Below are 12,314 nucleotides of genomic sequence, written 5' to 3'. Positions count from 1 at the left end.
CTTGAGCGCTTTTAACGTTCTTTATTTTTGACCATACATACATCTGTGATTGGTGAATATCACATTGTTATTAGCTGCCAGGTGCAGCGTGGAGCGCGAACATCTATTTCTCTGTTAGCGCTATGTGTCTGCGACCTAGTGACGTGACGTCATGACGTCACGACGCCCCACACGAGCAATCGGACGGCCGCCCATAACAACCGCGGTGCAGCTGTGTCACAGTGGCAGTCTACCTCGCTGCTGGCTGTATTGTTTAATTAAGTAATATATCAGCATGGTCGCGGCCGTTCACTATGTGGCACCCTACGTGGCCGCGTACCATGCGTAATTATAGAACCGTCCCTGAATACATTGTAAATAAATTGGAGGGAAATATTAAGCAGCATTTAACTACTTAACTGACGTGGTCGCATGGGGTGCGAACGCAGCCAACTGTGGTTCAGCTGACAAGGTGCCACCGGGCCACTCAGTGGCGTAAGTTTATCCCAGACGACTGGAGGCAACTTATAATTTGGTGCCCCCCCTCCATAGTGGATGACACTGTAATTTAGCATTTTGCAAGTAGATACACCCACAGTTGCACACAGACTATAGGCATGCCATGGAGGAGAGAGAGAGAGCATCATAGGTGAAGGGGGTGCTGGACGTGTCACACTGACAACAGAAGCTGCTGAGGAGCAACAACACCAATGAGTAGGGACAGGCTATGGAAAGATGGAGGCAACAGCTGATGGTCTGACATGGAGCTCCCCACTAGTGTATAGTGGCTTCTCAGGTGCCAGGTAGAGGTGCCATGTATTGGGCGTCTGTGATGGCACTCTCTGGGTTCATAGTTACAGCCCAAAGTGGAATGAATATATTTGGGCAATGGATGAGGTCCCCTTCAGTGCTGGAGCCTGGCGGCAGGTGCTACCATCGCCTCCCATAGTTCTACCCCTGGTGCCGCTTCGTTTTTTGAAGAGGAAATCCATTCTACACATGTGCAAATCGGATCTCTTCTGACGCCCCGGACTCTCCTGCGGACCGGGCAATTTCTGACTGGTTATGCCAGAAAGAATCGTTAGCTGTGGTTAATTAGTCTACTAGCCATTAGTAAGTGACTGCCAATGATGCGACAATTAGATTAGCAGAAGAGGATAGAGGCCTGGTATACTGTATTATGTTTAACCCTATCGGTTCCTTCTGTCTCCTTTTGCCTGGAACACTATGCATCACTTAATACACATTAGGGTAAATGTATCAAACATTCTAATGTGTGGAGAAGGTGCCCATAGTAACCAATCAGCTTCTTCCTATCATTTAATAAAATGTACTTAATAAATGTTAGCTAGAAGCTGATTGGTTGTGATGAGTAACGTCTCCACTTTATAAAAGGTTTGATACATTTCTCCCATAATTATATGTGCTCATCTTGCTGCAAGTGCTGGTTCAGCAGAATACTCTGCGTGATCTGAGATTTATTTTATTTCCATTTTTCTTGCTGGGACTGTTTACTCTATCTTCTGTGTTTCAGGCTAAAAAGCAGCTTTCCTTTTCTCTCCTCATTATTTGCCACCACTTCATGCCCACCCCCCCATTATCCACATCGTAAATCATCAGGTCTTATAAATGTTATTGACATGCTTTGATTTGTTTTAGCCAAGCACTTGTATGTGGACAGTATACGAAGCTTCAGTTTAACACAATAGACTCATTGTTGCTGAAATATTTCCAAATTTGTATGAAAGTGTCAGCTTACTGATTGTATTCTGTGTATCCAGGTCAACAAAGTACTTCGGAACCACAACATCAAGCCTCACTGGATGTTTGCTCTAGACAGCATCATTCGCAAGGCCGTACAAACAGCCATCACCACATTAGTTCCAGGTACGTCACACATGCACCCACATACGTTGTCAAAGCTCTTTCAAGCCTATAGTCACGCAATCAAGATCCAATGCTTGTTTAATTGACTGCATTAATAAAGCACCACATTAGCCCAGCCCACTGCCATACTGTTCTGTTGGAGCTTAGCGCGGCTAGAGGCATATAATGCAACAGGTGGCTCCACATCTCAAATATACCTTCATCTGTAATCAAGATTTACTTCATTTCTGCAGTTGTAAAGTTATATTTGTTGCTCACAGGTATTTTACTAACATTGATAAACCAATGCATTTACATCTCTATTGCAACTTAGAAGTACTTCCCCTCCCCCCCCCCCCCCCCCCCTCCTGAGTAGGCCACCCTCACTTACACACCTAGGTGTATGGTCTGTATATAGTAAGAAATCCATTCTGTATCCTACACTCAATAACTTCACCTTCATCACCGATTTTGGTGTGTGTTTTATGCTGGTGCTCTATAGTGGGAGCGCTGTAAATGTATGATTGGCTGCTATTATGTTGTATTAAGTGCCCCCTGTGCAACTCTGCAACCAACCAATATGACAAAGTGTATGTAAGAATTAAAGTCCATTCACAATTTTTCTATTCATTCTGCCTTGCCCAAACTGCCTGTGTTATCAGGTGTCCAATATAAATTCAGCAGGTCTTTGTGTAGCATTACCAGTCATATAGCTTTCTGTATGTCCATAGAATTGCGGCCACATTTTAGCATCACCTCTGACAGTGACCCAGCAGACCAAGATGACATTGAGGTGGAGGAAGACCGTAATGCACACACTATACCTGAGGCCAGCGAGGTGCCTAATGCAGTGAATGAAGATAATGTACATACCTCAGGAGTGAGCACCCTCAGCTCCACTGTATCCCATGACTCTCAGAACGTTCCCAGGGTACTTAGCATGCAACTGGGGAGACTAAAGATTGAGTCTAACAGGTAAGTCTGCTTCATTGTGTGACATTATACCCAAACCTGTTTAGGTAACAGTTAGATGTTTATAGCACTTTTAAAGTTTGCTTTACAAAACATATCTTTTTCCTGCTGTCATAAGTTGTGTTCTCTAAACCTAAATAAAATTGTCACCAATAATGGAAAATCAACTGCATCCCAACTTAAGTAAAAACACCACATAGTTGTTTTTCTTCTTTCTTTAAAAAAGAAGTTAAGTAACTATTTAAGCATGCATCTGATCATGCATTTTTACAAATCATTATCCCCTTTCAGAAATCTCTCAGCACGTTGCAAAGTATGACTGTTACTGACACATTTGACTTTCGAGAAATTATTCACATTTTTTCGGAGAGTTGAAATGGTCCTGTGAACATCTGATTTCCAGTGCATACACTACTCCATAATCGTTCTTATCAGAATGATACAAATCCCGATTGTTGAGGTGATGTTTTTAAATACACTATGTCAGATAATCTCTGTACACACTACATTTGTGGCATGAAATCAGCTCATCTGGACCATATCATGCCACATTTTACTGCTTTTGAAACGACTATCAAGCCTAGGTGCTGTGTACAGGAGGGGAGATATACTAAGCTCTGAAAAGTGATAAAGTGGAGAGTGATAACTGACCAGCCACTCTGCTCCTTACTGTCATGTTACAGGCTGTGTTTGAAAAATGACAGTTGGGAGCTGATTGGATGGTAGCTTATCACTCTCCAGTTTATCACTTTCCAGAGCTTAGTACATCTGGCCCGTGAAATAATTATATCGGAGAAGGTGAGAATTTGCTGTTGTGCCAAATTATTGCACAGTGTGTACCCCACTTAAGAAGGCAGAGGATAGAGTCAGAGATGGAGGATTTTAAAGCAACACAGAGCTCAGAGGGGTGTTCCAAAACCTCTCTGCTTCTCAACCCTCCAAAATTATGTCAACCATTTTTTTTACACTGATCCATCTTGCATGAATATCATGCAGAAAACATGTGACTAACGTAAAAAACAGGTGTCATTAGTCGAATTTATGCAGCCCAATCCAGGCCCTATCCCCTGTTATTCCCATAATAAGGATTTGTTCAGAGGGTTGCTTTAAATATTTTTGCAGTTGTGTACTACCCTGAAAGGGAAAAAAACCTATATACATATTTTGGTATTTCTATACTTACAACAATTAGCTTGTTAAATATTAGGGTAAATATATGAGTGTGCAGTCGTATTGTTGCCTATTTACCTATAGAATTCCATCAAATTTAAAAAAACATGTATTAAATTCCAAATTAATGTCTTATCTGTATTGAAAAAAAATGGTAAATGTGAATGGTCAATAAATAGTTAAAAAATGTATAAAGTCTAATTTTACATATTTGTGAGAGAATGTCAGTGATGGCTCTAGTGGCATGGCTTTGACATGTGCAATTATCACTGAGTGCATACGAATGATGCAAGCCAAGGTCATCTGCTGCTTGTGTAACACCTTCATTCCCAGGTCATTCTGCTGAGCATTATTACGGACAGGTCAGAAGACATCAGTAAATTTGCACCAGAAAGTGTATGAAAGCATTAGGGCATGGAGATTGGCAGATAATACAGCAGATGGTCTATATATAATATTTCCATAAAGAGGGAGTGTAGTGAAGGAATTCTGTCATAGCTGGATCAGTCATTAAACATCCTAGCTTCTGTCTGGGGCCCAGTGGATATTGAGGGTCCAATATTGCCCTATTGGGAGATGGAAGAACACTTTGTTCCCTAGGGTCCCATGGTATTTTAATCCGTCTGTAGGGACTCCATAAACCAAATATTAAAGTCTAACCTGCTGCTCATTACAATGCTATTTTAGGCTTCTAGAGGAACTGTTACAGAAAGAAAGAGAATTCCAAGTTTATCTACGGCAGGCTATTGAGGAGAAGGATCAAGAGATAAAACGGCTTCAGCTCAGATCTCCGCCAATAAGTAAGTAATAACCATGCATGTTCTTATAAATGGTTAATGGTTGTGGTACAGTATAAAAGAGGAGATAATACATATGTTTGTTTGTTGTATTATTATTGCGTGTGTGTATATATAACCTATAATTTCTGTTAAAAAATTGATTATTTTGTTTTTGTTTCTTTTTTTTTATTCTTTTATCCTGTAGCCTAAAGTTAAGACCTATTTTTAATTATGTAACTTTATTAACGTAATGATCAATGATTTCTATCTGTAATGCACCTTCCCTGCGCCACCCATCTGCGCTCTGTTCTACCTGGAAGGTGTCGTTCATTGATAAACCCCAACATTTAAGATTAAGCACATTTTGGATGCTGACACTGGAGCTATTCACAATGAAGTATGGTACAGAATAGGAAAAGAGCTCTAATGCAGGGCTGTACATGATATGGAGAACAACATTTATTGTATATGTGATGGAGGGGCAACTGTTATATGAAGAGCCCCGGCTTCTTCGCATACATTCAGGATAGAGCCATGTATACACTTAGCAGCCTCTTAGTATAAAGCCATATATGCTTGGCCATTCCACCCAAGACAAATACACACCTACACAATATGTTCACTCACACAGATACACACACAAGTACTGCACATTCACCCAGGACAGAGATGCACACACTGTACATACACCCAAAACTCTAACACAATGGGCCAAATGTAATGGGGTGAGAGTTTAGCAGTAATCTCTCGCACTATTACATTGGTCGAGTTTTATCTTCAAAATGGGAAAATATCTGGATGAGAGTTTTTTAGTTTGAAAAACAAGCGAGTTTGTATATTCTCAGACTCTATTACATTGGCCCAGTTTAAAAAGTGAGCGATTACTGCTAAACTCACATTTTCTAATTTCTCACCCTATTATGTCTATTATGCCCAAAATGTCCATCTAGGACAGAGACAGACACTGCAAGATCCCATTAAAGACATGAATTGAGCAGACACATTATTATTTCAGCTTTCCAACTATGTTGTTGTTCACCAGAGAATTGAACCAACCGATTTAACTACTTAATTTCTGGTTCAGATATCCCTGGTATTTCTGTGTCCCACACAAGACCCTCCAATACCTGTAATGAAGACCTGGAACTTGTCTATTGGCTGCAGCAACAACAAGTGGATGAGGATACAATAAACAAGGTATGTGATATAATCTGTACAACTAGATCTTGTACATGACAAGAAATGTCAACCAATATAGTGCAGTTAAAAATAAGGATGGAAAACCGTGCTATACCAGAATTGGGAACACCCTGTGGGTGTGGTATAAAATACAAATATATTTTATATGCATAAAAAGCAATAAACCACTTTAAAATAACAGTAATCAATGACTGATTTTGGAAAGTAATAATATGGATCCTTTCTTAATGTCCATGTGAATACACAAGGAATGTTCATCCTCAACACACCATTGCAATGTACATGATGTAAAAGAGGTTGGATCCAATTAAAATTGTCAAATCATCAGATCATTAGCTGGGAATGATAGTGGATAGGAAGTATTGTGTCAGAAAATACAGAATAGCAATAAGTTCCTGCAGTTTATCATAGTGAAATAGTCTAGGATGTAAATGTTCTGTCCGGCTCATCTTTCAAATGTGCTGCGTCTTCCTCCCCTCTCCTACAGGCCCTACACTGGTTCCCCTTTCCTTTAGAACCCAATTCAAACTGCTTGTGTTCACTTACAAAGCCCTTACCCAATTCCTCTCCTATTTACATCTCTAACCTCATCTCCCTTCACACTCCCGTCCACTTTACTATACAAACTAATCCGCTCTCTCCTCCCACTCCCGCCTCCCGAGATTGTGCCTGTGCTGCTTCCAAACACTGGAAAACTCTCTCTCCATCAGACACATCTTTACAAAGCTTCAAGTGGGCTTTCAAGACCCACTTCTTTAGCAAAGCCATCCAGCTCTCATCCAAACCTACTGCTCCCTGCTCAGTCTCCCCCATCTGTGTCATCCCTGTCTTTCTGCCCCCCCCCCCTTTAGATTGTAAGCTCAGGCATGTGGGGCCCTCTTCCCTCACATATACCATCATCTCCTCAAACTGACAACAACATCACAAAACCTTTGTATTCAGCAAGCGCTTCTTATTTGTGTATTAGTCCTCCATATTCTGCAATGTTTTACACTGTACTTGTTTTTGTACATACTGTTTATGTACTTTATAAGGCGCTGCGGACATCTTATGGCACCAAATAAATAAAAGACAGTTGATGCCCTCCGCTTGGCGTCTATATGAATAGGCGCCCGATGGAGAAATTCTATTGTTGCTCCATTCGGTCGCTTAATGCTGCTGGGGGACATATTTCTTCTCGCAGCCTCCTGAGGTGCGAGAAGAAATGCGTGCAGTCCGTTTTTTGGGTACCCAAATGTCTGTTTGAGCGCCCTAACCACTTCTTTAGAAGGGTTTAGCCGCTTTGCACAGCTAAACCCAGTGTTTCTGGCCGTGTTAAGTACTAATGAGCGAGAAATAATGACATTAAAGTGCTCCATCGGGCGCCTATTCGTATAGACGCCCAGCAGGGGGGCACGGAAAACATTTGAAGCGCAGACAAATAGTCTTGTATTTTTGTTTGACATCCACTGCTAAAGTGAAAGTTATTTCTGATCTAATACTATTGAAAACATTAAATTATCAGCGTATGATGTAAAGTTTATGATCATAGAGTAATATCTCCCAGAAGCATGCATAATAAATTGCGCAGTCAGCCCAGCATATACGTATTTTAAATGCTGACCCTTAATGTTGAAATTGTAGCAAATTGGTTGCAGTGTGCTTGGGAATAATCCCATTTTGTCAACCAGTTATAAAAGCATTGTTCATAAATAGGCTGGATTTTTTTGTAACGATAAGTGTCTCATTGAATCATTTCAGTGTAGAATAGTGTCCTGAAGATGTTTATTGTAGACTGCAAGAATTTTTGGTCCTCCTTAGAACCACATTTACCAACATGTCAATAATCGTTATTATCATAGAGTTATAGGGGTTGTTTAGGGAAAATCGCCACCTGTGCTGTAATATGTCAGCTGTCTGATATTACTGTAGATATTCGTGTTTGCGGCCAGCTACTAAACTGCTATAGGAAGTGCTGATGCAGGGTTCTTCCATGCAGACCTTTGTGTTCTTATTATACATAAATAATTCCTAAATTATTCCTAAAAGACAGACTCATTGGCTATTTTCAGGCAATACAAAACAGAAACAACAAACTGTATTCATTAGGCCAGTGGTTCTCAAACACGGTCTTCAGAACCACACACAGTTCACATTTTGTAGGTCTCCTAGCAGTGGCACAGGTGTAGTCATTACTCACGGACAAATTTTAAAAGATCCACAGGTGGAGCTAATAATTTTACTTGATTCTGTGAGGAGACCTGGAAAACATGCACTGTTGGGGATTCTGAGGACCGAGTTTGAGAACGACTGCATTAGGCCAATATAAATATCAATTTAAATTGGTACGTTATCAGAACCATTCAGTAACTGCCACTTTATACAACTCAGACTATATATACTATGTAGACAAAAGTGATTGGACACTGACAGCAAATAGATCAATGAGATGTTATTGACGTCAGTACTTTGTAGGTCAACCACGTGCAGTGATTACTGCAGACACCCTTTTTGGCAAACTGTCAACAAAATCGTGGACAACAGCAGACGGTATGTTTTGCCATTCTGCCTTATGTACAGTGACCAACTGTGACACAAAAGAAGGTTGAGTCGGCCTAGAACGTACCCGTCGCTCCGTTTTATCCCAGAGATTCTCAATGGTGTTGAGATCTGGACTCTGAGCTGGCAAGTCCATCTGGGTTACCGAATTTTCTGTATCCCAGTCCAGCGTCACCCTGGAAACATGACAGGTCGTCCTGATAAAAACATTAATTGTTTCCGTAGAACTTCAAGTGCATGCTCCTTCCAATGAAGTGGTCTTGTCTAAAATGCCACATTAGGCCTTTTGGAACTCGTGTGCGATGGTATGCATTTTGGTTGCATGGGGGTGTCCAGTCATTTTTGTCTACATAGTGTATGCTCCTTCACATAATAAGGACTTGCTTGAATATCCTGGTTGGGGGAAAAAACAGGGAATAACACTTATTTGAGACAATTTAGCAAGTATATTAGAAGTTCCCCAAATTCATGCTGCAGAACCCAAACAGATTTTATAATTTGTTAAAGGCTTTATTGCAGATATACTTTAATATGAAGTATTTCAACAGATACTAGGGGTTATATGTAATAGGCTGCAGACTTCAAGCATCGTCGAGTTCCGTGAGAGACTGCCCAATGTTTTAAAAATCAACTTGGTTTTGCCTTTTAAATGACTGCTACTATAAAACATCGGCCAGTCTCTCACGGAACTCGATGATGCTTGAAGTCCGCAGTCTATTACATATACCCCTAGATATTTTCTCTGTCATGTATTATATTATGTGTACTAAGAAGTATTTCATACTAATTCCCCGACAGTGTATTAAAATTAGTAAATAATGCTGTTGTTCATGTTTATTTTCGTGAAGTGCTTTTAAATAGAATTTAATGTGTGACATAACCTATATAGTAAACACTTTTTAAAGTTGCAAAATAAATTTTCTTGTTCACTTTTTAGTTTTTGGCAGAAGACTATCGACTGGAAGATATTCTGTGGCACATTACCCGAGAAGACCTAAAGTCCCTGCAGATAAGGTCATTTTTTAATAAATTACAGAATCACACATGCTATGATTATCATGATATTACTATTACATTTAAAGCTTGTTAAGGTAGAGTGGGCCTGATTCAGATATGTATGTAAACCCGATGGTTTACGTATCTTTCCGATGTTTGTGGGTCTGTGCAGCCACAGCATGATTGACATGCTGCAACTGTTTGCGGGCGGGGAAGAGACGACACCAGGCTGCATTCCTGGAAATGGGGGCGTGTCTTTCCAGTCTTCTAGGAGTGGCGATGCCATGATCTGCATTGTAGGACGCAGATTTCCTGGCCTCGCAAGAGTAAGCTTCGGCTTATGCAGTCTGGCCAAAGTAGCGACCATCGCGACCTATGGTCACAATCGTGAGGTTTGATTCAGATATATACGTAATCCTGATGGTTTACGTACATATCCGATGACTGGCCATCTGCGCATGGCCAGGACTGGTTCTGAGCATGTGCAGAATGGGTCATGTGATCACGCTCGCAGTGCCTCCTGAGCTGCTGCCTGATAGACCTGCTGCGGCTGTTTGGGGGTGGGGAGGGGGAGGTTCTGAGCTCTGTTCCTGGAATTGCAAAGATAAAGCATGATTTTCCCTAGTGCATGCTGTGTCTATAGTTGGTCTTAGTCACTGAGTACAATTGTCAAAAACTAAAGATAAAATATATCTCTAACTATATTACAGTTTATGCAAAGTGACACAAACAAAACAAAATGAACATTAATATCATTGTTTGCTACCTCTATTTCCATTTGCTAGTCTGGCTGCAAATAACTTTGATGCTAGCTTCCGGGAGATGGTGATTAATAAGCACAGAATAATGGATGTCAACAGAGTAGGTCATAGTTCTTAATGTTTTACATTATTTTTAACAAGCCAACAGTAGGGAGCAGAATCAAATAAGAGCAAAGTTCCAACTGAACATCTCACTGTGCATATTGTAGGTAATTACTGGTTGGACAGCCTTGCACCTCTATGGGGTGTTCGGAAAAATTAGTTAGTCTATCCAGCCAAGATAACCATTGGTAAAGTAACAGATTGGTGCCTTGCTGCTAATTGAATCTGTCCTTCATACAAATAATAAGCCATACCTTTACTGGCCAGCAAGTGGCGTGTGCGCACAGTTTCAAACTCAGCAGATCTTTAACCCCTGAAGAAAGGAATGCAATCTTTCCTCATTGTTATAAATATATTAACTGAGCAATAGTAAATAGGAAGTTTGGGTGTGAATTTAATAAAAATAAACAATTTAAACTATATCATAGTATGGCAATTCTTGTACTTTTCATCATATGCTATAGTATTGGGATATTCACAGGTCTCATTGCTGCTTTTGCTGAATACAAAAAGTCTTGCTCCCTTGCTGAATGCTGTAATACCTCATTCACATTATCTGATACATAACTCTTTCTTAATGTTGTTGTTTTTATTTATTGAAGAAAACTTACAACCATAGTGTTTGAAAATGTCCCTGTGCCATTTAATTTGACTAGTAAAAAAGCTGTGAATTAAGTTTAATAATTATAATTATTTTGGTCGAATTGTTATTGTCATAATATAAGTGTTGTGGTTTGGTTTGAAATGAAACGCACAAAGTGACATTTTGTATGTTTGTTTACAGGGGAGGAACCTTGTGTGCAATCTGGAAGGCCATCATGGACTTTAGAGAGAATCCGTCTTCTTGACACAACCTGTAACCTGGGCCAGATTTCCTGGTGGAGAAACTGCTGCACTTTATCCCAGTGTTTGTTTACCAATGTGAAATCATTGCATATTCTCAGTGTGTTCAGTCCTGCTGCCCCTTGATATCCCCCTATACATAGGTCTATAGAGGCAAAGCAATTTGCAAAGTAATGGACACTTTCTTTTTCAAGTTGCAGACCTCTTCCATTTCATTGAGTAGAATCCAGCCTCCCTTCCACTGCTGAATGTGGGTTGCAATACTTTTCAGTGTGTCAGTAATTTGAAACATGAATGTGCTAATAATGTGTCAACTTAGATGTGAGAACACTTTTTTTTTTTTTTTTTTTTGTAAACAATACTTTTTTGGCTTTTGTATTGGTGGGTCACTTCTGAAATCACTGGGAACAGTGTGTTCTTCCTATATGTTAGATGGTGACATTTACTTTCTCTCATTATTATCTGAGAGATGCTTTTATTGATGTTTTTTCAGAAGATGGACTGTTGATTTTAATTTCTTGGACAATTGTGCATTTGTTTTTAATTTCAACATTATCAAACTGTACCAGTTCAGCATTCTGTAAGTGAATTGTACCAACGCCAGCTTGTTCTAAAGCTGTTATGATATTTAGTCTGACAGTAAACCTCTGAAATAAAGCATTTTGGTCATTTTATTCTATTCAACAAAACAAATGGCACAATTACAACTGTTTTTAAATTTGCTAGTATTGAACATAATGATAATTTTAGACTAGCACAGTGGTTTCCAAACTGGGTGCTTAACCCTAACCCTAATCCCCCCCTCTAAGTGTCTAAACCTAACCCTACCTTCCCCGCCGCCTAAACCTTAACCCCCCGAGGGGATGCCTGACGCTAACCTCCCCTTCCCCTAGCCTAAACCTAACCTCCCGCGGGGGTGCCTAACCCTAAGTCCCCCCTGGGAACCCTAAACCTAACCCTCCTTCCCCATGGCTATCGGCGCCCAGTGTCCCTTCGATCGGGATGCCGGCGTCGGGCTCCCAGCGTATGTCTAATGACAGGCGTCGGCATATCGACGCCTGTCTTTAGACCCTTGCTGGCATATGACAGTCAGGAAGCCGGCTGTCGG

At 40.5% G+C, this 12,314-nt stretch overlaps 1 protein-coding gene across 1 annotated transcript in view; it reads left to right on the top strand.

Moving 5' to 3' along the window:
• MAP3K5 (mitogen-activated protein kinase kinase kinase 5) overlaps positions 1 to 11,863 on the top strand; it is a 179,634-nt gene extending 167,771 nt beyond the window's left edge. The window contains exons 25-30 of the mRNA XM_088452579.1: positions 1,761 to 1,866; positions 2,577 to 2,820; positions 4,675 to 4,787; positions 5,851 to 5,963; positions 9,442 to 9,518; positions 11,148 to 11,863. Coding sequence (XP_088308705.1) covers positions 1,761 to 1,866; positions 2,577 to 2,820; positions 4,675 to 4,787; positions 5,851 to 5,963; positions 9,442 to 9,518; positions 11,148 to 11,211 — 717 coding nt within the window. The 3' untranslated portion in view covers positions 11,212 to 11,863. The remainder of the gene's footprint in view (positions 1 to 1,760; positions 1,867 to 2,576; positions 2,821 to 4,674; positions 4,788 to 5,850; positions 5,964 to 9,441; positions 9,519 to 11,147) is intronic.
• Positions 11,864 to 12,314: the final 451 nt, after the last annotated feature.

Source organism: Taudactylus pleione, unplaced genomic scaffold (assembly GCF_031769625.1).
Source record: "Taudactylus pleione unplaced genomic scaffold, aTauple2 ptg000006l, whole genome shotgun sequence".
Classification (NCBI taxonomy): Eukaryota; Metazoa; Chordata; class Amphibia; order Anura; family Myobatrachidae; genus Taudactylus; species Taudactylus pleione.
Note: the sequence above shows the minus strand (reverse complement) of the source record. Positions and strands in the feature narration are given on the sequence as shown.